This window comes from Sciurus vulgaris (genome assembly GCF_902686455.1).
Source record: "Sciurus vulgaris genome assembly, chromosome: 3".
Taxonomy (NCBI): Eukaryota; Metazoa; Chordata; class Mammalia; order Rodentia; family Sciuridae; genus Sciurus; species Sciurus vulgaris.
The window spans coordinates 10,837,802-10,864,221 of NC_136463.1; the positions used below are offsets into that span (position 1 = coordinate 10,837,802).

General features: G+C 40.9%; 1 protein-coding gene across 7 annotated transcripts in view; it reads right to left on the reverse strand.

Moving 5' to 3' along the window:
• Window positions 1-26,420, reverse strand: part of MAP2K6 (mitogen-activated protein kinase kinase 6) — a 109,386-nt gene that overhangs the window by 14,157 nt on the left and 68,809 nt on the right. For 4 of the 7 annotated variants that reach the window (XM_079130250.1, XM_079130249.1, XM_079130254.1 and 1 more), the window contains exons 2-11: window positions 24,260-24,326; window positions 17,291-17,339; window positions 16,604-16,717; window positions 14,866-14,985; window positions 14,499-14,615; window positions 13,787-13,838; window positions 11,193-11,320; window positions 9,980-10,057; window positions 8,330-8,469; window positions 1,400-1,445 (exon numbers count right to left, since the gene is read on the reverse strand). In XM_079130250.1, the coding sequence (XP_078986376.1) occupies window positions 1,400-1,445; window positions 8,330-8,469; window positions 9,980-10,057; window positions 11,193-11,320; window positions 13,787-13,838; window positions 14,499-14,615; window positions 14,866-14,985; window positions 16,604-16,717; window positions 17,291-17,339; window positions 24,260-24,326 (911 nt within the window). Of the gene's footprint in view, window positions 1-1,399; window positions 1,446-8,329; window positions 8,470-9,979; window positions 10,058-11,192; window positions 11,321-13,786; window positions 13,839-14,498; window positions 14,616-14,865; window positions 14,986-16,603; window positions 16,718-17,290; window positions 17,340-24,259; window positions 24,327-25,419; window positions 25,491-25,741; window positions 25,811-26,420 lie in introns of all 7 variants that reach the window. The other 3 variants (XM_079130252.1, XM_079130253.1, XM_079130255.1) reach the window with 3 other exon arrangements.

Genomic DNA, 26,420 nt, shown 5'->3' on the forward strand with positions numbered 1-26,420 from the left:
CATTTATTTCACTTTGTGTGGAATTAATTTTAAAAGGGTGTAAGGTGTTGCATAGCATACCAAAAAAAAAAGGGATGGGGGGGACTATGACCACATAGTCAAGGAGGAAATATTTAACCCAAGCATGTAGAAATGCCAAGTTATCTCATCTCCTGTTCTTCCTCAATTGTGGGTCTCAGTAAGTAAAGCTGTGGAGGGCTAAGGACTGGGCACTGCCCTTTAAAGGGGATCATGGAGTCCCAAGTTCATCCATTAGGAAAATGATCCAGACTTAAACCAAAACTTATCCACAAGAACTGAACATCCAGCTGAGTGATCTGATGAGCACACATCCCTTCAACCAGAGAGGCCCATCGCACCTTCTGACTTGCCACTTCCCAATCAGGAACTATCTCAGCCCCATCACCACACCATTCGTTAGGAGATGCCAGGAACATACATATTCTATGATGTCCCTGAGCTGGCTCTGACAGGTGTGGGTGGGACAGGGTGGAAGGAAGCATCCCATTCCTGCGGCATCACCATCTCCATTAAAAAGAGGTGTCAAAATTTGTTCTTCCCTTGTTTTTGAAATTGCACATGAATCTAACTCCTTCTTCCCCTGCTTAAAGTCAAGTCTTGATTACAGGAACAAATCCAGGGAGGAGTTGACACCATCTCATACACAGTCTGAGTTGTAGAATAGTCTCTCCCCCAAATGTGTTCATCCCACATTCTGCAGACACCCGCAGCAGTGCCAAGTTGAGGTCTTTGCCATCTTGCACCAAAGACCCTCTGGTAATAACCCAGATTGGCAGCTACCACCATGGAAGAGAAAAGGTTCTAAACAAGGCAGAGTTTTGAATTTCCTCCCTCTTCTCCCTGATAGAGCAAATGACAAACTGTGACTGCCAGATCATAGACTCAATTCATGATACTGTCTCCTACTTCTTTTCACCAAAATAAAAAAACAGGAGGAGGAAGAAAAGTGATTCGTTCCTCCTTAGCCACCCACCAAAAAGAACTTCATCTAATTCATCCTAGATATTTTATCAAATGTTGAGTAGTCACATCGTACCTGTTGCTCTCATTATTGAAATCTCTGAAGGCAGGTTTTCCTTCATTTTATATTAGTACTTTGTGATTGCTGGTATGTTTCAAATTCGAAAATGTAAATTTTATAGACACCCTTTGCCTATACCATTGCAGGTTTATCACCTAGGGGAAATGTTTTTATTATGTTTATAAAGGACATACGATGGATGAAAGGTTCTTCACTTTTTTCCTTGAGTTCAATTCCTGTCGCAAGTGTTTCCATGAATCAATCATATCTCTTCCAATGTGGTTATTTGACCATAATTTAGGTTTCAGTTACTTTACTTTCTATTACCTTGGGCATATTTACATTGCTGATACTCACCATAAGCTCTGGATATGTAGGCCGCTCTTTGGAATTCTTCTTCAAGCTTAAAGGGAAAAAAGAAATTAATTACATTAAAATGTAGAAGCCATTTATCACTAAACTAGGATTTTAGAACCATAAACATTTTTTAAAAAACATATTGAATATATAAGCTTCCTATGTTGATCTTTCTCTTTTGTTATAAAGATAAATTATGCTCTAAATCACTCTGGGTATCTTAATAGACGTGTGTGTGTGTGTGTGTGTGTGTGTGTGTATTTATTCTTCGACACTTTACCAGAGACATTCACACTAACCCTTCTGATCTACAGTCATTATATTTCAAAATAAATATCTACTTTCCTCCAAGGTAGCTTTTCATCCCACCTCCACTGGCAAAGAAATTGGCAAGTGTATCTTATAGAGCATCTGTTAACTCTTCACTGTCTTCAATAACTTGGTTCTTCTGGCTTCCAGTTCCCTTGAGTTTAGAATTTGCTTCAAATATATTTCTAACCAAACCTGCCTGAGATAGAAAAAATAAAGTCTCTAGGGTAACACTACTTGCTTACTGCATCTTAGCTGATAAAAGAGAAAACTTTGCACTCCCAGACTTAGCAATTCTTCTCAGAAATACTTTGTGGTCATGTGCTACTATGAAATGCACTTGGGTTGTTCAGTTCTGAGACATTGAATAACCCTAGGTATCAAGGCAACAGTGATAAAATTGCAGGGTGAAGAGAATAACCCCATCGCCCCGTCCTCAACCCATCCCATCCTTTATCAACTCTCGGCCTTAAAATGGAAAAAAAGAAAAAGAAAGAAAAGAAGTGGTTTATTTGAGTTGGAATTCCAGGTTACAGAATGGAGAAAATGATGATTTTTAAAAACAATGATTGGCAAGACCACCTCCATCCCCCTGCACCCACTGAGCCACACAATCATACATGAATGGAAAGGAACTATGCCTAGAGCTAAAGGAAGCAAAATGTGACTGAGCATCAGGATGCTGGGGTTTGCACTGATGTGTCATCTGTGAGCAAATGAGACCTGGTATGTGTGACATGAGCTCTGCTCTGGTCCACCCACACAAACTCATCCTAAGGAGTGGGCAAGGTACAGACCATAAGAGGAGGAAGTCATTGAGATGCTCTGAACAACTGCAGGGTTTAAAACAAAACGAAATGAAAAAGAAAGAAAGAGAGAGAGAGAGAGAGAGAGAGAGAGAGAGGAAGCTTTTGAACGAAAGCAACTTAAAAGCAGCCTACCAGTTTATTCCAGGCAATGCTGTGGGTAGAAGCCAGGGGACCTGAGACAGGGTACAGGTAGATGTGAGGAGAGAAGTTTCAATCTGGAACTGAGGGCAGACCTAGGACTAGAGACCTCAGTGACCAGACAACCTCTGAGAGAAAGTTTCATCTCAACTGAGGATAAAAACGAGAGTGCATTAGATAGAATTATCAACTGTCAAAGTCGGACTGATAATGAGAAGGTGTGTCTGAGTGAAATGAATAAGCCCTGGAAATCCCACGGATGACTCTGCCTGCCTCTGTATCCTGAGAGTCAGTACTGATGGTTCTCGAATGAAGGTGATTTTGCCCTCCAAGGAACATCTGGCAACATCTGGAGGCATCTGGAGGTTGCACCGTTAGCTCAGAAAGTCACTGGCATCTATTAGGTGAGCCAGGGATGTTGCTAAGCATGACATAATGCTCAGGGCAGTCCCCCACAACTATTCCGTCTAAAACGTCACAGTGCAGGTGAGACTGTGGACTTCATGTCTTCAGCTATCTCACCTGGGTGCTAACACCCCTCTCCTCTTAGAGGGAATTCACCTGGAAAGATCTCCTCCAGATGGTTCATCTGCCACTTGGGCACATTCTCATCCAGACCCCCTCCTGCCTGCTACCCTTCTCCACCCTCTACTCTCAGAAGCAAAAGTTTTCCTAAGTTCAAGAGCTAGTTCGCCTAGAAAGAAACCCAGTGGAAGAAATGTGGTCCTAGGGTATGGCTCACTTGCATATAGAACCCAGTTTACTAAAAAAAAAAAAAAGTCTAATATACAGAAGTCCTGAATTTCTAGCTGTCGATCAAAGCAAATAAAAACCCAGAAATTTTCCTCTACAGGTCGAACAATTAAACTTGCTAAATCAATAACAAGAAGCACACACAATATTAAATCCACATCCAGTATTCAAGGTGTTGAACTCGGGAGTCTCTCTTGAGACCCTAAATCTGCACTGAATCCAAAACACTCTCACTGAGCACCCCTGCCACTTTTCCAAGACTGGCTTTCATTGGTCAGCAACAGAACCCAGGGAATGAGCAGCCGGGAGAAAGAGCCCGTGTCTCAAATGTCGAAACAAGGGCCTCTTTTATCAACTAAGATCTTCATGGGATTGCTGATTTTTGACCTTCTATTTGGTGGATAATGAAATGACCCTTTCCTTCCCAATAAGTAGGAAGGCTTAAGGGCTTCTCTTTTATTAAGTAGAAGTGATTTTGAGTCTAGATGTCTTATTTTCACTGCCAAAACAAGTTAGGAAAATGTCCCCAGAAAAGTTTCTTCTTTGAAAATCTTCATTATAAAAAAAAAAAGTGTGGCAAGAGTGCCCCAAGTCGATCCATCATAAAGTGTTGAAGATTTCTGAAACTTTGGAGACTGCTGGCCAATAGGCGACTTCTTGGCTTAAGGCTCCTGATTGCAAAGGTCAAAGTTTACCCCAAATTCTACAACAGAGTACTGATAGAAAACACTTACACAGCAGAGCAGTGTTGTTTGTTGAATTCCTGTATCTGATACAACCCATTCTCCCCATCTTTTAAAAGAACACTTCAAAACATGCTCTAAGAATAGCCAAATACCCAGGATAAGGTTAGGTAGGGGAAAAAAAGCAAATTTTCCATGTTTAATAGGAAGTGCTTGAAATTCAGTATAAAATAACAACTGCAGAGTTCAAAGCTACACCAATTTCTTCTTGGATTAAAGTCAGACTTTTGAATTTTCAAGTGGCTTGTCATTTTCAAGCATGCAATTAGCTAACTGCCCTAATTCCTCTTCCAAATGCCACAACACATGCTTCTGACCGTAGCTGACACTAAAAACCAGCTTCATGCTGTCTTGAGAATTGCTAACTTGAAGTTTGTGCTGACCAGAGGATTTCTGCCTATTTGAATTCCCACCGATTGTTTCCAAGAAGGGCTATTTGGTGCATCCACAGAATAAAAACACACTGTGCCTCTCAAGTCATACATTTGTCAAAAGCTAAATAAATACCCAGTGCCTCTTTTTACTGTCCTTTCTGAACAAGTAGGAGACTATAGTTGATTGTCTCTGATTTGCACTAGTTCGTCTGAGTTAGACAGTGTTAAAGTTGATTTTCAGAGACTTCCTTCTGTGAACCTATAGGAAGAGCTTTGTGGTGGAAAGTAAAAGCCTGCTGAGATGCCTTTTCTTAAATATATAAACTCACTTGTTAACTTTTCTGGGGATTAGACTATAAGGTTTTCTCTTAGACTTTATTATGAATCCCCAAGGCAAGGCCTATATGGTCAGCACTGTCCGCCTTAGAAACTTTTAAAATATTCTATGATAGGAAAACCATGCATGAGAAAAAGAGGATGAAAATCTCATTCACTAGTCCAAATTCAAAATAAGTGCAAACAGGAAGGTTTTGTAAGGAATCATTGTTTCTCTTCAAGTTCATAAGCAGCAATGCCTTCACTTTCCTTTCATCCTTCAAGATGATGTCTCTCTGAAGTTACTGCAGTAAAAGTTCAGTACCTGGACCTCTGGGCTCCAGAGCCACCTTTGGAGTAAAGTCATGTACCCAGACGTTAATAGACATATCAAATAAAATTGCTTCCATAAAGATCCAAACCAGTGACAAGATCTAGGGGGGCAAAAATCCATGCAATTTTCAACTCAGTGGCCTTACAATAATTTAATGTGCATCCTGAAAGAGTATCAAAGAAAATATCCTGGGGCTTGAGCTCCAGCAGAAAGAAAAAAAAAATCACTGACAATTAGGAGAGAGTACTAAAATCCTAAAATCCAAGCGAGGATAAGTAAGAATGCTCATAAAATTCATAATTAATGCTCCTCTGCTATTTTACAATTCCCCATACCAACAGATATGACCTATTATTTTATGAAATTGCTATTCCAAAGTATCAGATTCTCCCAGAGCTATACTACTGTTACTTTGAAAAAGAAAAAAAGTCTGCTTCAATGACTTCTAAACTGAAGTGATTTGAGTTTTGTTTCTCTTATTATTTTAATAAGCTCCATAAGCAAGACAAACTGATTTCCTAAATATAAAAGAAGTGGCACAGAATTAACAGAAGTAAGATTTCCAGGAAAGTAGGAACCTGCTAACCACTCAAAGTGTTTGAATGAATGAACTATGGTACTTGGATCTAAAATTGAGAGAAAAAGAGAAGAATGGAGATCTCAGAGGGGCAGCCTCTGGGCACTTCAGCAGGAGTATAGACAATGCAGTCACTGAAGAAAGAGCAACAGGACAGCATCAGGAGTTTCTGCAAATGTGTGCACACGCTGCATTAGAAAACTTGCATCTCTCAAGGTCTTCATTTTTGAAATACTGTAAGAAGCTTTAATGTACTCATTCTTACTTCTTTGGAGGAGATTTCAAGCTCAAGAAAAAAAAACACTTCAATAAAAGAAAAATGAATTAATTGAACACTTTTTTAACAAACTGTCGTCAGGCATGGTGTTGGATGCTTCTAATTCTAGCAACTCAGGAAGCTGAGGCAGAAGGATCACATGTTCCAGGCTAGCCTCGGAAAAAATAAAAGATTAATAAAAAGGGTTGGAGATGTGGTTCGGTGATAGAGCACCCCTGGGTTCAAGCCCTTGCTCTGAAAAAATTAAAAAAAAAAATTGCAGAGAAGTGTTATTCTGAACAAGAAGCAATGGATAGAAGGTCCATAGATCTTCCATCTAAACCGAGGATTCTCAGCAGGTATATTATAAGTACATTAGGATGACTTGAGAACATTGAAAGATACTGAAATTGGTCCTTCCCTGGACCAATTAAATTGAAATCTGTGAGGGTGAGGCTTTGGGGTAGTACTTTTGAAAGTTTGCTAGAGATTTATAAATGAGAAGCCAGAGTTGAGAACCACTGGATTAAGCTGGTGATTCACAATGGAACACTCTCTTTCCCAAACTTTTCACACCAGCCCCCTCATTCTGAACAAAGTTTCCCGAAGTATCCAGAATCCTGGGCCAAGGGGGGATGGGTGGAACAGAAGGAAAGCTTGAAGAAATTTCTCTAGATGAGAACCTTCCCTATCACCGCTCCTCTGAGGAACTACTGGGACCAACTATCCAAGATGATTCACCCTTTTCCTACGTGACCTTTAAACATTTGAGGATAAAGCAAGAAAGAGAGAGAAGGCAAAACAAAACAACAACAAAAACCCAGTTCTTGAATCCAGAAGGCAAATCATGACCCCATTTCAACCTGGCAGACATATCGCCACATCCAGCACACTCACTTGAGGAAGGCAGACAGGGGAGATACCTCACGAGCCCAGAGGATGTTTATTTTAGAGACACCCAACATCATTATCCAAGAGCTCCCGCCCCTCTCAGGCCATTCAGCCAAAATCAAAACCAAAACCAAGCCACCATGGGCCAGCCTCATAAATCATTAGGGAAAATACCCAGGGTGAGAGAGGTCTGGGACCAACAAAAGTCCAAGAGGCCTTAGTTTCACAAGCAAATGAGTCTCACTTTGTGTCATCATGTTTCCCAATAAAAGCTGGATGCAGAACACTCCTTCCCAAGAGTGAGAAGGTCGAGGAATAATGTCATGAGGAAGGTGTTGCTTCAGCTTCTCTGTGCTCCCCGCCCCCAGAGTCTTCCCAGCTCCAGGCCCCTCCACGGCAGTGAGTGGTCACAGCTGCTCCCTCCAAGAGGCCCAGCTGGGCTGCGCCAGCTCTGACCCTCCCTTCCCTCCCGATTCTCAGTTGCTTTCACAGGTTGCCCAGATACACCAACTTGGTTCCGGTTTTGTGCTTGACACTTCGTATCCTCTGTGCATCCTCTTTTGTAGGCGCCATTATCAACTGACCTTGGGCATTATGGCCAGACTGCAGATAGGAATCACTAGACGGTCTGGAGAATGCTATCTCCATTCTTACTCGCCTTGATTGCACCTGGCACTTCCCATGAAAACAAAACTTTACCACCCTAATATGGCCCTTCCCTCTTTCTAATACAACCTTCTTTGAATCCACCTTTCTTAGGTTCTATCCCCAGATCCCCAGCGCTGTCTACTGCACCCTCCCGGCTAAGTACATCCTCAGTTAGCAAGCATTCTGACGGAGCCAAGATTCCGCACACTTCGAGGTAGCTCAGCGACACTCTTGAACCACCCTGGCCTCATCCAAGTGGTTCTTTGCATCTGTTCCCCACGACTGGGCTTCCAGCAGCTCTACCGCCTTTCTCTTTAGACTCTAATCAAGGTCAAATGGCTTACAGCTCCCATGAAGGAGTTCCTCGCTTTCGGACACCCTGTGTGATATTCCTTCTGTTTAGAATTCCTTCCCTCTCCTACTTCCCTTCTGCCTGGAAAATACGTCCCATGGTCTCAGTTCAGGATTTATCTCCTCTAGAAAACTCTGTCCTGATGCCTTTCCTCTGACTTCCCCAAATACCCTAAGCATATCTCCATCCCTGGACATGCCACATTGTAACACTGTACAGTAACAGTTGATTTATGAGACTCCCCAACTTGACTTGGAGCTCAGGGAGGGCAAGGATCATGATGCGCTCCTCTTATTCTCAAGCACGGAGGGCAGACTCCATAGATGCTTCGGGAATGAACATATGCAGGATGGACCGGACCCGATGGAGGGAACTCATGAGAACGCACCACCTTCCTGAGCAGCGGTGAGCGGGAGCCGGGGCTGTCTTACCACTGTGAGGTAAAGTCAACGAACTCTGCAGAGAACTTGTCTGCAGGGAGCTGTGGCGACGGTTCCTCCACCACCTGTTTGAGCTGCTGAAAAGGAGTCCCCCAGGAATCGTAAGGAAACCGGAGGATGGCCAGCTCGATCTGCAAGGGAGAGGAAACAATGTGAATAGAGATGCCTCTGGAATCCGCTGTGTTACCTCCAGGAGAACTAGAGGGGAATACAAGGGTGAAGTTCGTGTAGAATTTGGGGATAAAAACAAATCAGTAATCTGTTTTCTGGTAACTTCCCCCACATTCTTAAAGGTAGCTACGGGTTTTTAAATATTATCTAAAACTGGTCCTTCAACAAAATCCACTGGGATACTTAACAAAAATTATAAACCAACAATATTAAACTTTAGGATTATTACGGTTTAGATAGGAGGTATTCCCCAAAAGGTCACGTTAGACAATGCGAGAACATTCAAAGGTGAAAAGATTAGATTATGAAAGTTGGGACCTAAGCAATCCACTCATATGGATTAATTGGGTGGTCCCTGTAGGCAGGTGAGGTGTGGCTGGAGGAGGTGGGTCACTGGGGTTTATGCTTCATCCCTGGTGAGTGGAGCTCTCCCCGATTCCCGATCGCCATGTCCCTGAGCTACCTTCCTCCTCCATGCCCTTCCTCCATGATGTTGTGCCTCACCCTGGGCTCACAGGTATGGGATGGGCCTATGGACTGAGACGTCTGACACTGAGTGCCACGAATAAACTTTCCCTCCTGTGTGTTGTTCTGGTCATGTCTTGGGTCACAGTGACCAAAAAGCTGACTAAAACAAGGATGTAACGCAACCAGGTTTTCAAAGATTTGATCGGAAAAGGAATTCTTACCCTGAGTCTAGAACAGAACTGTAACTCTGCTGCCACCTGCAGGTTCCTTGGTGAAATGGGAAATAAAAGTAACCTATCACCAAGCGACAGATCTTTTTTTGGACTTGGGTAAAGGCCACCTTGCTGTTACCGGACCACGTGATTTCTGGGCAGAGACATAAAATAACTTACAGGATTTAATCAGCTGCTGTGCCTGGGAAAGAGCCAGGACCACAGTGGATAATTCCAGGCCTTGGTGATAACACTGAAAATTTATGATCACCAGTTATTAATAAGACACTGATCGTGCAACTGCAGGGCCGTGTCTAGGCACATTTTACTGTTTGTTAACATGTCTTTAGGACACTCATGACCTCAACAGCCAAGACTCCTGCAGCCCGTGAGCTGGGGAACAGCCCAAGCAGGGTCCACACACATTAGCACTCTGTGCAGTGTAAGCATCTTGCCTTGACTAGAATCATTTGGTTTAAATTACAAGAATTCTAGTCAGACCCTCTTGCTTCACAGATGAGGAAAGACAGTCCATGTGACTATCAGTTACTCAAGGGCAATAAACTAGGAAGAGGCAGAACAAAGAGAAAAATTGTTTGCCCAATCCCAATGAAGTGTTCATAGTACACCAAACTGCAAATAATTGTCACTCAAAAACCACCTGCCACATCAGTCAAAAAGGGATGCCCACGAACAGCAGGCAGGGCTTTTGCTTCTCAGTCCCAAAGCCCACCCCATTCCAGAGGCATGCTCAGAACCTCTGCAGCCCAGGATGATTGTCATACGCTACCATGGTGATACCCAGACTCCAAATGTCAGACTTCACGCTGTATCCCTTCTGGTTGAGCTCCGGGTTTATTCTTTCAGGCTGCAAAAGAGACAGACAACTGAGAAACTGGAAAGACCACGGAGACAATATTTGCAGACTAAGACTCAGAGTGGGGACAGCAGCAGCTGCCAAGTGAGTCGTTTTAAGCTTTAACGTGACTCCCAGGCCCTTTTAAAAGACTCCATCACTACAGTGAATAGCAACGTCTCCACTGGGTTTTTCTTCTGCTGCTAGTCTTTTCTTTGAGACAGTAATGGATCAAAGTACCTTCACCATAAATTTTAATTTTGCCTTAAGAAACAGGCAATGCACTGTAAAGCTACTCCGCCCATCTAAAAGTATCCTTGCTAAAAATGCCAACAGTCTAGAACCGATCAAAAAGAATCCACAAGAGCTAAGAGGCGACTGTCCAGTGTTAGTAGACCTGGGCAACCTTTAGCTAAACATGGACAGGAGCTTTTCAATTCCAAACACAATTTCATAAATGGAGTCCCAATGTCTCTGCTAATGGTGATGAATCTTCAGAGCTGTGAGGCTCTCTCATGACTAACCCAGCTTTTCGAGTAACTTAAATTCTGCTTACTAATCTATCCTCAGCAAACAAGGTGACACTCACCTGCAACTCATGTAGAAAACGGTACAGTCTGCGTGTATTCCTTACACGTGTTTTCAAATAATACATCCTTTGTACCTGGCTTTTAAAAGTAATATATATGCTATGGTCTGAATGTTTGTGTCCCCCCAAAATCCACACACTGAAACCCAATCACCTGTGTGATGCTAATAAGAGGTGATCAGGTTGACAACCACGTGAGGACACAGTCAGAAGGCGCCATCTCTGACTCAGAAAAGCAAGCCCTCACCAGAGACCACATCTGCCAGCACCCTGACCTTGGACTTGGTGTCGTAAAGTCTGAGAAGTACCTCTCTGTTTGATGGCTGCTATCCAGTTTGTGGTATTTTGCTCTAGGAGCCAACAAGAATGAAGACAATATATGAAGCAAGTGACTGAGGAGTTCAGAGAGGAAATAGTTAAGAAAATAAAATGATGCCAACTACTTCTTGAGCCTTAGGCACATTCCAACTCTCCCTCTGCAGCCATCTATCCCCTACGCCCCAGCCTGGTTTTGCAGGCGGCTGTACTCTCAGAAGCCACCCCAGCCGCCATACTTACAGCCATGTATGGTTTGCAACCCGCATCGATTGTTTTAGCAACAGAGTCCACCAGGTAGCCGCTGATGCCGAAGTCACACATCTTCACTTGGCCCAGGGCATTAATCAGCACGTTAGAAGGCTTGACGTCTGAAAGCAAGCACAACCAGCACACCGTCATCCCAGCTTGCTTGGAAGATCCACATCTCTGCCACCAGAGGGCCTGAAATCACCATTAGTCCTTCACCTTCCATTCCTCGAGTTACCCACACAAAAGCCACCATCGTCCCTGACTCATGGTTACAGACTGCTTGTGGCTTTCAATTTGATTCTTCTTCTGCATGTTTTTATCTGTGTCCTGCAGGTTGGTGACTCCCCAGGTAGAAAGAACTGCTTTCCTCCATTTATTTATCGTCTTCATTTCCCCATATATGGTAAACACTTAAAAATTATTACCAAATCAAAAGCTCAATTCATAATGACCTACTGCATATTTAATTTTGGAGTAAGAGATCAAGGAATGACAAGGCACAGTGTGATGCAACGATATGCCAAACCTGGTCAAAGCAACCAGTTTTGATTGAAACTTCTACAAGAGGTAGGTCAGAGGTCACAGGTGTGTAACAGGTTATAAGACAGGAGAGTTACAAGTTCAAGGCCAGCCTCAGCAGCTTAGTGAGGCCCTATGCTACTTACTGAGATGCTGTCTCAAAAAACGGAAAATAAAAAAGGGCCAAGGATGTGGCCGTGTGGTTAAATGTCCCTCGGTTCAATTCCCAGTACCAAGAAAAATAAAAATTAAAATTAAAAATAAGTCCAGGCGTGCCAGACCACAGGGCAGGTCACAGAGGGGTATTACTGAACAGATTTAAATGAACCCTTCAGACTAGAAAAATGTAACCCACCCACTCACATACCCCAATAGATGACCACTGTTATCCCTGGCTAATGGAAATAGCAATTAGCTATTTTTCCTATTTGTGACACTTTTCACAGTTGGGCATAGAACAAGAAGAAAAACATTATTCTAAAAGCTTTAAAAATTATCGTTTATAATTTTTTTCTTAAACTGGCTGATGAATTTCATTTTGTTATTTTTTTAAATCATTATACCCTCTAAGAAGAATTAAATATCTCATAATTTGGAAGTAAACTATTAAAAATCAGTTTCATATTTATGACTAATCCACATTCTTTTTCCTACCTATATTCCATCCCAATTTCTCCTCCTGGTCTTCCAACCTCCTATTTTTTTCCAATTTTTATTATTATCAATTTAATAATAATAATAATAATAGGCACATTGCTCCTCCCAGGCTCATGGTTTAAGAATGACCCAAACCACAAAGCCCTATTAGCTATCAATACTTTCCATTCACTTTCTCAAAGACCTGGTTTAGTGCACCTCTTCCAAGAATTTCTTCCTGATTATGAACTCCCAGTAATAATCAATGACTCATTTTACACTCGGCGTAAACTACTTCCATATTTGGTATTTTTCTATTTCCAAGACGATTTTCTTTTTCAAAGCTCTTTTATTTTTTGTACATTTATCCTATTTTCTTATTGGTAATCTCTAGGTCCAATTTTAACAAGAATATATATTCACAGATACTCCAGGGAATCTATTACAGTGCTGTATTTAAATAATGCTTTAAAGGTGACTATAAGAGCTAAGTGGATGGATGAGTGACTGGTAGAGGAGTGGGTATATTGTGGATGAATGAATGAATGAAGAGATAATAGCCCAAGAGAAAGGAAGGGGAAGAGGGAGAAAAGAAAAAAAATCAAATCATTTTCTCCTGCCTCCTGCAGCTTGAAAGGGCTCAGTTTTATTCCTGTGGTTTCCAGACTTTAGTGTGCTCAAGAATCCCCTGGGGATCTTGTTAAAAATGTAGGTTCTATTACATTTATTTGTTCATCTTGTTTTGGAACAAGCTTCCTGCATGATGGTCAGTATAAGATGAATCTTTATCATCTCTAAAATTCTCCATGATTCTTTAGTTTTTCTAGGTAACAGGTATTTGGCATTCAATTTAGTTGTCATAGAAAGCCCAGGTCTTCTTCTTATTCCCTCAACCAAGATAAAGAAAATGTACTGCTGTAGTTTGGACCTTGAGTGTCCCCCCAGAGTGTTGAAGGCTGTCTTCAGCTTCGTGCTACTGGGAGGTGGTAGAAACTTTAAGAAGTGGGACCTACGGGGAAGTTTTAAGCCACTGCGAGTGTACTCTTAAAGGGGACATGGGACCTTGGTCTCTTCCTTGCTTTCCCCAGACACAAAATGAATGGGCTTCTTCTGCCATGCACTTATACCATGATATGTTGCCTTGCCGCAGGCCAAAAGTAATGGGGCCAACTGACCATGGACTAAACACTCCAAAACTGTGCACTAAAATAAACCTTTCCTGTCTTTAAGTTTATTATATCAGGTGTTTTGTTACAGTCACAGAAAGCTAACACAGCTACTCCTGTGGTCTGTTCTGCAACCCAATCAATCGCCTGGCTCAATTCCACTTCCATCTTCACAGCAGGGCAAGGGGAGTGAAGAGGGAGACTGTAGATAAGAGGAATGAACTTATTAAAAGGAATAGCCAAGGGAGCTCTATGGATGCTTACCTCGATGAATGACAGAGAGCTTACTGTGTAAATGTTCTAAGGCTTTTACAATCTGTAAGAGAAACATGGAAGTAGAATTATTTATACCATCACTGCAAAGAAACTGAATGTTAAGTATATTCAGGTTTATTATCCTTGGCTTAAGGTCACAGGGTGAGGGTATTTCCTCAAATAGTGGTGGTCCTATCTGAGAAAATTCATAGCAGGTTACACGAACTCAGCTCCACCCACCAGAGAGGGCTGTTATCTTACAGCAGAGATGTCTCACTCATCTATCTTTTTTTCTGTTTGGCCTCAAGCATCTTCTTTTCTCTCCTGAATCTCTACCTCCATTAAGGTAGTTATCTTTTCTATCTCTTTTGCTTCTGCTTCTTTTTATGCCTATTAGCTTTAAGAAAATATTTAAAATCCACAAATTAAAACTGAAATAAACAATAGATTATCAGAATATAGACACTGGGAATGCAGTCATAATAGATGAATGCACTGCGTAGAGTATTCAGCGTAGAATTTGCTAAACCAAAGCAGTGGTGACATCACACTCAGAACAGAAAGCTCTTATTTATCCACCCACCCACCTACTCATGCATTCAGCAGAGGTGTTGGGTGATGGTTATGGTAGAGGTTGTGGTTCCTTATACTGGGGACACAAAGGCACCCAAGGCCTAGACTTCTCATGCTCTCCTGGAGACAGGGGTTGTGATGTACTCACAGAAACTGCTATCTTCCCTAAGATGTCCTCTGGAATTGTTTGGCCTTTATCAATAACTTGTTTGTAGAACTTATCTAGCGACGTGTCCATGAGTTCCATGCAGATCCACACGTCACCCTGGAGATGGATCCATTAGAGGATTGTGAAGGAGGGTGGAAGGGGGAAAGAAGAAATGGTCAACACCCACCTGTCCTGAAGAACTACTTCCCACTTGAGATTTTACAGGAAAGGTATAGTGTCCCTTCAAGATCTCAAAAGAATTTGCAAACGAGCAAGATCAACTCCGAACGGGCAGCTTTAGCACGGGGGCAAGTGGAGAAACTTAAGTTATCATTCTTCTTGGGCTTTGAATCAAAGGACCACCTACCTCCCGGAAGAGTGCTCCGTAAAAGGTGACGGTAAATGGACAGTCCACAGTCCTCATGGAAACGTCCAAATCCATCAGCAGCCTTTTCTGCTCCTGGCTATTTACAGTGGCCCGGATCCGCTGAATGGGAATGCATGGAAAACTTCTGGTTACTGCTCTGAGCTGAGTCAGTTAGTAGGGCAGGGACCTGAGGAGCCCCATCCTGAAATCAGCAGAAGCTCACCACTGCTAGCACATACCAACCCTGAGTGATCGGCTACGGGTAATAAATGAAAAAGAAGAAGAATTGTATGTCTTTTGATTTCTTGAATAGGCTCAAGTAAGAGGCAAACTCAATGAAAATATCAGAGAGTAGGAAGATGATTGGAACAGTATTTCTAAGGTGTAAAAACAATCTGGTTCCTAGTACTAGTGTCCAAATGCTGGGGTGTTAATTACTTGACTGCTCATTTGTGATCCTAAGGGGTCACAAAAGCTGAAAGTCCCTCTTTGGGAACACGAAGGAGTACAGTAGCAAAAGTCAGCCCTCTGTGTCTGTGGGGAGTTTGTTCCAAGACCCTATCCCCTTGTATTACCAAAGTCCAAAGATGCCAAGGGTCTTATATAAAACGATGTGGGTTTTGTATATGACCTATACATATCTTCTAATATACCTTTATCATCTCCAGATTGCTTTTAACATTTCATACAGAATAAATGTATATAAACAATTGTTACGCTGTTACAATGAGGGAAAAGCCTGTTCATGTTCAGAGTGATTTTTTCAAATATTTTTGATCCATGATTGGTTGAATCCACAGATGTGACACCCACACATATGGAGGACCAAGTATATTTGGAATAAAGAGCAACCATAAGAGAATTGGTACCGCTATAGGAATAGGAGGAATCAAACAGAAGGAAGCCACTTAGTTCAACCCAGTGCTTCTGAAAGAAGACAAACTTGTCACACATGCAAATATTGCCTTCCAGAAATGTGTCTTTAACTGACTGCAAAGATAGCCTATCCCTAGGTCTTCATGTGGTGTCCTCACCCTCTAACGACAAAGGGTTCCAAGTCTCCTGCCATTCCTCACATGGGCCTGGTTATTAACTCTCCGGAAAAGGTGAGTCCCTAAGATCCTTCCTGCATCTACTCCAGAAATATCAACTGATTCCAGATTTCTATCCATAGCTCAACAACAAGGCAAATTTACTCCTTTTTCCACAGATGTTTTATCTCTCAATGACAGTTTCTTGATTTTCAGGGGCAATTCTTCAAAAGTAATACAAAATAGCATAAAAGAGATTCGTGCATCATAGCAACCAAGTGTAATAGGTAAACTTGCTGTGGCTGCTGATTGGAGGAAAAAAAATAAAATTTAAAAAAAAAAAAAAAAAAACAGAACAATAACAGCATTTCGAGATAATCCGAGAAAGTTTAGTTCGGATCCAGGGTTGGCGAAGGCTAAGAAAGCATTTGTTCATTTCTTTAGGTAGGACGATGACATCATCATTGTGTGAAAAATTAAAAATGGTGGTGGGGGGGGGCTTAGTTAAAAAAATAAAAGTATATGCAATACATACCAAAGAAGCACTTTCCACACATTTAGAGAAAAATACTATTCCCTACAAATAATCTTTTCTTTTTCACCCCGTTGAAGACCCTCTTGCTTCTTTGAAAAAGGGCTGGTTTATAGCTGAGATGGACAAACGTATACACTGCAGATACAAAGCGTTCGGGGAACATCAACTCTACCTTCACCGCCATGATCTGCCCGCTGGGCACGTGCCGCATCTTCTCCACCACCCCGTACGCACCTCGTCCCAGTTCCATTATAGGCTCCAGGTCATCAGCTTTCACCTCAAAGTTCTGCCAGAGAGAAAAATAGGAAACTGACAAAGAAACCCAGACACCGACTCTGCTCTCCTCCTCCGCCTGGTTTTTCTCAGGGTCAAAGGGGTTATTGCTGGGCCACACATTTTTCTAGCTGGTCAAAACAGCCACTGAAAGCCAGAAGCCACAAAAAGCACCAGGAAAAGCTCAGGAAGCCCTGAGTTTCGTTGCAGGAAACTCAGACACCCCATTCCACCCAACTCAGTCTTCCAGGGGCTCCGTGGAAGCTGTCTACACTGCAGCTCTTTAGCCACGCCCCCTTAATTATCTTTATACTCTCCTACTGTCTGACGGCAACTAGATCTATGCCATTTTGAGAACAGCCCTCTCAAGAGGCTCATCTGGACTCTTCAAATACCCTCATCAATACCTGATTTCAATTCACAATCCAAAAGAGAGAAAGGCAACCAAGCCATTTCCCTTTAATGTCCAATATTTTTGACCTCAGCCCTATCAGCATGTTATAGACAATACATTTTTCAGTGGTCATCCAGAAAATATATACTTAAAATGATTAAGGTGTCAGCTGGTAGGCACGACTTTTCTTACCTGATTTCCAATAGAAATGCAAGCCTTAGAGTCTAAATCTCGAGGTGGCCTGAGAGAGAGAGAGAGAGGGGAAAAGAAGACACATGAGATATTTAGTCAAATATGTTCTTTGCAAATTATATGCAACTGGAGAGTTTTTCTCCTTAGGAAGAAGGTAAAGGTTCACCAGTCCGGGAAAACAGTGTAGGAACGTGAACATATGAGATTTGAAATAAAATACATTAGGGTTTAAATTACTTTGTCTCTTTGAGCCTCCAGGTCTCCTTTAACATGGAGATATTAGTGTGCCTACCTGGTGGAGTAGGACTGGGTATTACAGGGAATGTTCCAAGTCAAATGCTTTAGCAGAATGCTTGGCATACAGTAAACAGCCAATAAATAGAAGCCACATGTGTGCAGTTAGAGAGCTACAGTAAGCTTCAGACCCTTTCTTTCATTCAAGAGCACGAGCATATCCAACATTTCACCACGTTTTTCTACAATTGTTGTACAAGAAGAAACAACATTTATTTCAGTCTGATTGAATCAAGGAATCTGCTCCCAATACCCAGGCCTCTTCTAATGAAAATGATTAATCCACCCAAGCCTCAGGCCTTTGGGTTCATCAAGTCTGCCAAAAGCATCAAGCTGTGGGGCCAAGACTGACATCTCAGGTTGGATTAGTTGACACTGTGTTCTTTCTGTCCAGGGCTGGGTATATTAGTTTGCCTGGGGCATTAAGATTTTGTAGGCGTAAAGTGCAGCTGGATGTTCTCTGTCAGTTATTCCATATTTTAATCTTCTGGGTGAAGAATCAAGCTTCTTTTACAAAATTCTTTCCCTAGAAGACCAAAGGTATTCCAAAGGTCATCCAGTATTAGCTTTTAACATGAACAACCAATTTTGGTTTATTATAATAATTATTTGTTTATAATTCTATAGGCGTAATCAGTTCACTGGTTACTGTTACAATGATTACTCATTTATTTAACCCAGACTTGACCCAGACACTGTACTAAACCATTTGCATAAAATATCTTCTTCAATTTTTACAACTCTGGGGCTGGGGAGATAGCTCACTTGGTAGAGTGCTTGCCTTGCAAGCACAAGGCCATGGGTTCGATCCCCAGCACCCAAAAAAAAAAAAAATTTTTACAACTCTAAGGAACATTTTTATCTCTGTTTCAATGTAAAGAAATGGCATTGATATTGTGTACAGATATGTAACAACAAATCCCACCATTGTGTACAACTACAATGCACCAATTCATAAAAAGAAAAGAATTGGCACTGAAAGAGATTAATGTAAGGTCTTTCAAAGAGATGATGACATTAGAATTCAAGCTCTATCATAACTTCTCAAATACTGAAATAAAGGATCCTAACTCACCAGCCACAAACTGTTAGCCAGAGTTTTACCCAGACTAAGGTGCACATAAAATTGAGAGTCAGAGTTCCCTGAGTTTATATGCCAGCTCTTCCACTTAGAAGTTGTACCATAACAACAAACAACTTAGTTACCTTCCACTGAGCAACTATAATGGACCAGGCGATCGGCAAGACATTAGTGTGGATTATGACATCTGATCCTCATAACCACCATATCATTGTTTATTCCTATTTTTTAGAAAGGGAAATTAAAACTTAGTGCAGTTAAGTACTGAACAATCCCAGGCATTCTGACTGCAGAGCCTGAACTCTTACCCATGAAGCTAGCTGAACAATTCTAAACGAAGCACCTGACCCTTACACAGTTCTGTTGTTTCGTTTGTCAAATGAGGCTTTAAAAAAAAAATGCCTCCTGATCCTCTTGTGAGAGTTAAATACAATGATACTGACTAGCATAGAATTGACTTAGGATTAGTCACTATCAATCAAGTGAGCAAACAGCTCAGAAACCTAAGTCAAAGACACACTGGCATTGGCAACTCAGAGTCAAACAGACAGACCACACACACTGGACTGCAGAGAGTGGAGTCCTGTCCCGAGCTGGGGAGACAGAGAATGAATGGTAAGAATCACCAGGCCAATCTCAAGAAATCGCCAAAGAAAGTAACAAAATGTGGAAGTTACTTCTTTAGAAGTACAAATGTAAACCTCGATATTAAAATAAGACTATAAGCTAAGTGGTGTAGTCCACCGTACTGTACTGATGCTCTTAGCCCCACATAGTGAAGCAGAAAAGGGTATTCAAAATCCATTCTACCACGTGAGAAAAAGATCAAATAGAAGCTACATTTACCCTTGCTTAGTTTCTTATTCATTTGCTATGTCAAGGAAGGCTTTCAAAAATTCAAAAAACATATAAAATGAACATGCATTAGAAAAGGGCAAGAATAAAAACTCAAAACGGAAAGAATGCAGGAAAGCTGAGCAATTGGTGTAAGAATACATATATATATATATATATATATATATATATATATAATTTTGCTTTGTTTTGCAGTGTTGGGGATCAAACTCAGGGTTCACACATGCCAAGCAAGTTCTCTACTGTGCAGCTATATCCGCAGTCTAATAGAAGAATATATATTAAAGAAAATATGAAAAATAAGTGCAGAAAGCAATAAAATTAAAAACAGGAAAAAAAGAAAACAAAGCTGATTCTTCAAAAACATCAACAAAATCAATAAACTTCAGGCAAAACTGACAAAGACAAGGAAAGACATAAATTAGCAATATCAGGAGAAAAATGGAATATCACATCAGATCCTGCTGCCATTGAAAGAATAATCAGGAAACACCATGACTTACTCTCACAGATCTGACTGCTAAGAAGAAATGGACTGCTTTCTCAAAAACCATATTCTACCAAAAGTCAGCCCTGATGAAATAGATAATCTGAATAGTCCTGTGTCTATTAAAGAAGTTGAGAAATTTTAAATTTCCAGAAAAATATCCAGGCTATCTGGCTTCACTGGAGAATTTTAGCATTCACAGAATTAACACCAGTTCTACACAAGATCCATGGAAAAATAAGAGAGGGAATATTTATTACCAGCTCCATTTTTATGAGGGTCAGTCTTATCTTAATACAGTCTTATCTTAATATAAAACCAGAAAATAAGGCACAAAAGAAACAATAAATAGATCACCACAGACCAACATCTCTCATAATGTTAAAATCCTCAACAAAATTTTAGCAAATCAAATGTATAAATACACACACACACACACACACACACACACACACACACATACACGTGGCATGTATATGTGCCACAATCAACTGGAATTTATTTTGGGATGCAACCACCATAGCTCAATATTTAAAAATTAATCAATGTAATCCCCATATCAATACCACAAAGAGGAAAACCTTACAATCACATCCACTGATATAAAGAAAGTAGCCAACTAAACTCAACACCCAGTTATAATAAACATTCTCAGCATACCATGACTACAGAGGAACTTCTTCAACCTCATAAACAGCATCAATGAGAACTTTACAGTTAACACCAGGCTTAAGCAGAAAAGACTAAATAAATGTTTTTCCTCTATGACAGGGAACAAAGGTTAGTTGCAGACTCTTACCAATGGTACTTGACAATACTAGATATCCTTGCCACTTCAATAAGGCACAAAAATAAAAGTTTAAAAATAGAGACTAGAAAGGGGGACATAAAACTCTCTCTTCACAGATGGCATGATTATCTACATAGAAAATCCTAGGAACCTACAAAAAGCTTCTACAACTAACACATGAGTTTAGCAAGGTCATAGGAAATAAGATCAACACAGAAGAATGGGAACCAAAATAAAAAACTAAATGCCACTTACAATTGCTCCAAAGAAAGTTACTCAGATATAAATCTGAACAAGTCCTAATGAAGATGATCATTACAAAATTCTGATGAAGGAAATTGTCAAAAATCTAAATATTTGGAGAAATTAACCAATGTTCATGGATTGGAAGTCTCCATGTAATAAAAATGTCATTTACGCCTAAACTGATCTGTAGGTTAAACTCAGTTCCTAATAAAATGTCAGCAAGTTCCTTTGTGGATAAAGACAAGCTTATACTAAAACTTATATGAAAAGAGGAAAGGCCTTTGAAGAGCCAACATAACTTTGAAAATAAGAACAAAGTAGCAAGAATGGCTTTTCCCCATGTTAGGACTTAGTATATAGCTGCAGTAATCAAGACAGTGTGACGCTGGCAGAAGAACAGACACATAAATCAATGGAACAGAACAGAGATCCAGAAATAGATCAAAGCAGGCATGCCTAATTGATATTAGACAAAGGAGTAAAGGCAGTTCAACAGAGGAGGGATTTCCACTGAAACAAGTGGAACTCCATTGGCAAAAATAAAAAGCTCAACCTCACCCTCGTAACTTTTACAAAAACCAACGACAAATGGATGAGGGGCTAAGGTGTAAAACTATCAAGTGTCTACACAAGAACAAAGAAAATCTTCAGGACCTGGGACAAGGTAAAGGTTCTTAGGCTTGTTGCCAAAAGCATGATCAATAAAGAGGAATGTCTTATAAATTGGATTTCATCAAAATTAAAACCTTTCGTTCTTTGATCCTGCTAAAGGGATTAAAAAAGGCAAGTTATAAACTGGGAGAAAATATTTTCATATCCTCATGTCTAGAATATACAAGGATTGACAATAGTCAACAATAAAAAGCAATCTCATTATTAGTTAGTGGGCAAAAGGTAGATACCAGTCATTTTCCTAAAGAAAATACGTGGATGGAAAATAAACACCTAAAAAACATATTCTACATAAGTAGCCACTAGAGAAATTCAAATTAAAACTATAGTGATATATTACTACCCACAGAACAGCTGATATAAAAAACAGTGGTAATACCAAATTCTGGCAGGTATCAGAGCAAGTGTATCATTCACATATTATTGTTGAGAACATAATATGTTACAATCACTCTGGAAATAGTTAGGCAATCTTTCAAAATGGAAATTGCTCTTGCTATATAAACCAGCAATTGTAGCCTGGGCATATATCCCAGATAAATGAAGACTTATTCTCATGCAAGGATTTATAAAGGTATGTCATAATGACTTTGTTCATAATAGGCACAAACTGGAAACCATCCATATTTCCTTCAAAGCCTGAAGGGTTAAATAAGCTATGGTATAACCGTGCCATGGAACAGTATTCAGCAATAAAGTGGAACAGGTTATCAATACACTACATGCAGCAATTTGGATGAATCTCTTAAGGAAGTTAAGCTGAATGAAATAAAGTCTCAAGCCAGGTACAGTGGGCCTCGGGTGTAATCCCTGTGACTTGAGAGGCTGAGGCGGGAGGACAGCTAGTTCAAGGCCAGTCTCAGCGACTTAGTGAGACCCTGTCTCAAAATAAAATAAGAAGGACTGAGGATGTACTTCAGTGGTAAAGTGTCCCAGGGGAAGCGTGACTTTTAGAGGGTAACATGCAAATCTTTCACTGTTCATGTAGTTAAGCATATTGATATGACAGTGGTTAGCTCAAGCCAAAGTGACCAAGATAACAGGATCACAAGTCTACCCATGTCAACTATATAGAGCTATGCACACACACACACACATACATAACTGAATGCTTGCATAGCTGGTGGGACTGAATATATTCTGTGGTTTGCACCAATATGGCTTCCTTGATTTTGACATGACAGCATAGTTGTGTAAGATGTTAACATGGGGAGATTTCGGTGCAGGTTGGGGCAAAGCTACATGAGACTTCCCCATATACATCTTTGCAACCTTCTCTGTATCTACAATAACTTTAAAACAAATATTTTTTAAAGGATAACCCACCAAGTTCTATACAGGTGGCATGATAGGAGGCATATTTGACTCTAAGCTCTTCAGAAACGAGTCAGAGGAGGGAGAAAGAGTAATTACAAAATTTACAAGTCCCCAGGGGAGAAGCCAGCTGCTCAGAGGAACCCCATTCCAAATGAACAAAAAATCTAGACAGTAGTTATGGGGAAAACTTCCTCCTCTAGATCCTCACAAAAGGACCATTGTCACTGGAGCTTAGCCCCTCAAGACACCATGCAGAGTCCTGAAGAGTAGCTCTTCACTTTGCTCTGTCCACAGAGGTTCTTCAGTGACAATTTCGTCAATGTGGCTACTGGTTTTCTCAGCAGTCTGAGGAGGACATGATCATTTTAATGAATGCATCCCAACACTAGGGGGCGCACTTTCTGAGAGGCTGGATCACGGTGTGTAGGGCGAAACTTGACCGAGGGAGGCACTTCGAAAACAGGAGTTTGAAAACCTGAAGGTTTCACTGGGATGCAGTCGCTGTGCTTTAACTGTCTCTGCAGGGCCTCTGCTGTGTTTTTTTTTTTTTTTTTTTTTTTTTTTTTTTTTTTGCCTTGGAATGTCTATTCCTGCCTTGAATATGCCAGGGAGGTGATTGTGCTTCCAGCTGGACAAGATGTGTCCTTCCCACTCCACAGAGAGACAAAGAAACAAGGCTCAGAGAGAGGGCATCCTGCTCCACCAGGACTCGAGCTCACCTAGGGATTTGGGCCAAAACCTTAGCTAATAAAGAAGTGTTCCTTTACCTCACTTTGCCTTCTGTTTATATGGGACGGGATTTAGGTTTCAGGATGTGGGTCCTCACCAAATACCACCTCTCCGTCTCAACCCATGTCTTACAATAGTGGCTCTCACAGGGATTTGTTTATTCATTCAAATTACACAGGGAAAGCAGGACAGTCTACGTTAGGGACCTCTCTAGGTTTACATAGGACTTCAGCCGCCAAATGCATGTGCCACACAATTCTTACGCAACCAATCATTTGAGGCTTCACTTAGCATGATATTCAGAGCTACCCATTGATTGTAGACTGAATGTGATGGCTTCAGGTCTCAGAACAGTAAGGAAATGTCTTCCCCCTAAAAGGGCTTTTCTTTTCTAACACCTACATCCAAGGTCAAGGCCTGGTTCACTATCCCCAAAGTGAACCCATTGGGAGGCTAAGTCCAAGCGCTTGGGTTAAGATGATAACTGTGCCAACTTACGTGGAACTGGTCTGAGGTTGTTCAAATGCTTCTTTTGGAATTTTAAGGCCAGGATTTCGCTTCTTGCCTATTGGGAAAGATATAAGGACAAAGTTAAAAATCTATATCATAGCAAGAGCACAAGGTCAGAGACTGCCGCAGAAGACAAAGAGCTGTCACAGACATGCACTCTCCTCTCCCAGTTCTGAACACCGTTTCCTACCCAAGCAGTCTGTGCAGTGTGTCCCAAATGCAAACTGGCATCAAGAATGATGTTTTCTCCAACAAGGAGAACATATCAAAGTAAGAAGGCTAGATTGTGGAACCAACCTAGATGCCCTTCAACAGATGAATGGATAAAAAAACTGTGGTATATACACACAATGGAATATTATTCAGCCATAAAGAAGGATGATATAATGGCATTTGCAAATAAATGGATGGAATTGGAGAATATCATGCTAAGTGAAATAAGTCAATCCCAAAAAACCAAAGGCCGAATGTTTTCCCTGATAAGTGGAGAATGATATATAATAGGGGTGGAGGGTGGGGAGTGAGAGAAGAATGGGGGAACTTTAGATTATGTAGAAGGAAATGAGAGGGAGGGGGGTATGAAAGATGGTGGAATGAGACAAACATCATGACCCTACGTACATGTATAATTACATGAATGGTATGAATCTACATCGTGCACAACCATAGAAATGAAATGATGTACCCCATTTGTGTACAGTGAATCAAAATGCAGTCTGTAAAAAATTTAAAAATAAATAATTTAAAAAAAAAAAGAATGCTAACTCTCTTTTCCTAGGAAGATGTACCATTTCTCCCTGCTGAGAATGGCATTCCAACCTTTTTCCTTTTTCACAGAATACTCATGATGGCAGATGATGTTGGTTACAGGGGTATTTGGGGGAGGGAGGGCTGGTTTTGTTTTTTTTGTTTGTTTGTTTTTGTTTTGTTTTGCTTCTTTTTAATGTCAGTCAAATGTAGTCACCCTTATCTCAGTATCCTTCAGTTTTCTAAGTCGATCTCTAAACAATTGCTAGATTTAATGATGGATGCAGAATGAAAACTACTTTTTCTCTTTTGCCCTGTCCCATCCCTTGGCTACCTGCCACAAGTTGAAAAAACCTAAGAGAGGGTTTTTAAATCTTAAACCTAGAATAATATTTATTTACATTTGCTTTGTTGCAAGAAGGATTAAAATAACAGATGGGCTCTTGCAAGGAGGATATCACATCTTTGGGGACTAGATAGAAATGGACAGACTCTGATTTTGTTCATCCCTGGGCTAAAACTATAAGAGAGTTTGGCTCAAGTACTTTGGTTGATGAGTGTAAAAGAACTGGTTGAGAAGTGCTAGCCCAGGAAGCAGATCAAAGAAAACAGTCTTCTAAGGGTCTGGGATTTTCCTCGTCTATGGAAATCCTGTGTCTCTTGGTACTTGGCAGGGGGAACCAAAGCAGAGCCAGGGCTCCACAGTTCTATTTCCTCTCTCACCTCTTCTCTACATCGGTCAATGAGCACTTCAGAGCTGACACAAGCCACAGATAAGGTCCCTGGGAGATCCTGAAGTTGCAAAGAAACTTAAGAAATCAAATCAGGTAACCTCTTTGCAAGACAATGACATCAAAAGACCTCGGTGACTTACTTAACATCACAGAGCCAGCAATGACCCAGTCAGAATCAGAGCCCAAGACTCCCAACACCCCGACACAGGGTGCTCTTCACTAATCCACGGTGGCAGAAGTGCCGAGATGGCCAGAGAGCATGGGGTGCCGGAAGACGGGCTTTTGAGTTTGAAAATCCCCAGCTTATATCTGGTTCTTCCATTTTTTTTTTTTTTTTTTTTTAACCACAAAACCTCCAGAATCACTTTTCAACTGACTCTCGATTTCCTCAATTGTAAAATAAGGAAGCAACATGAATACACACATCATTGGACTGTGAGAATGATATCAGACAAAGCAGATGAAAAACACTGAGATCCCGTAAGTATCTGTTGATGATAGTCAGAGAAACAGCTGCATACTCCCATTTCCTAAAAAGTCATTTAAGAAACTCATGAACAAAACTGGTCATATTATCAGAACCCAATATAATGTATAAAAGAGTTTTTTCTTTTACTCTTTCAAAATCCAGTATCTAGGTCAATTCTGCCATTTTATAAAAAGCCAGG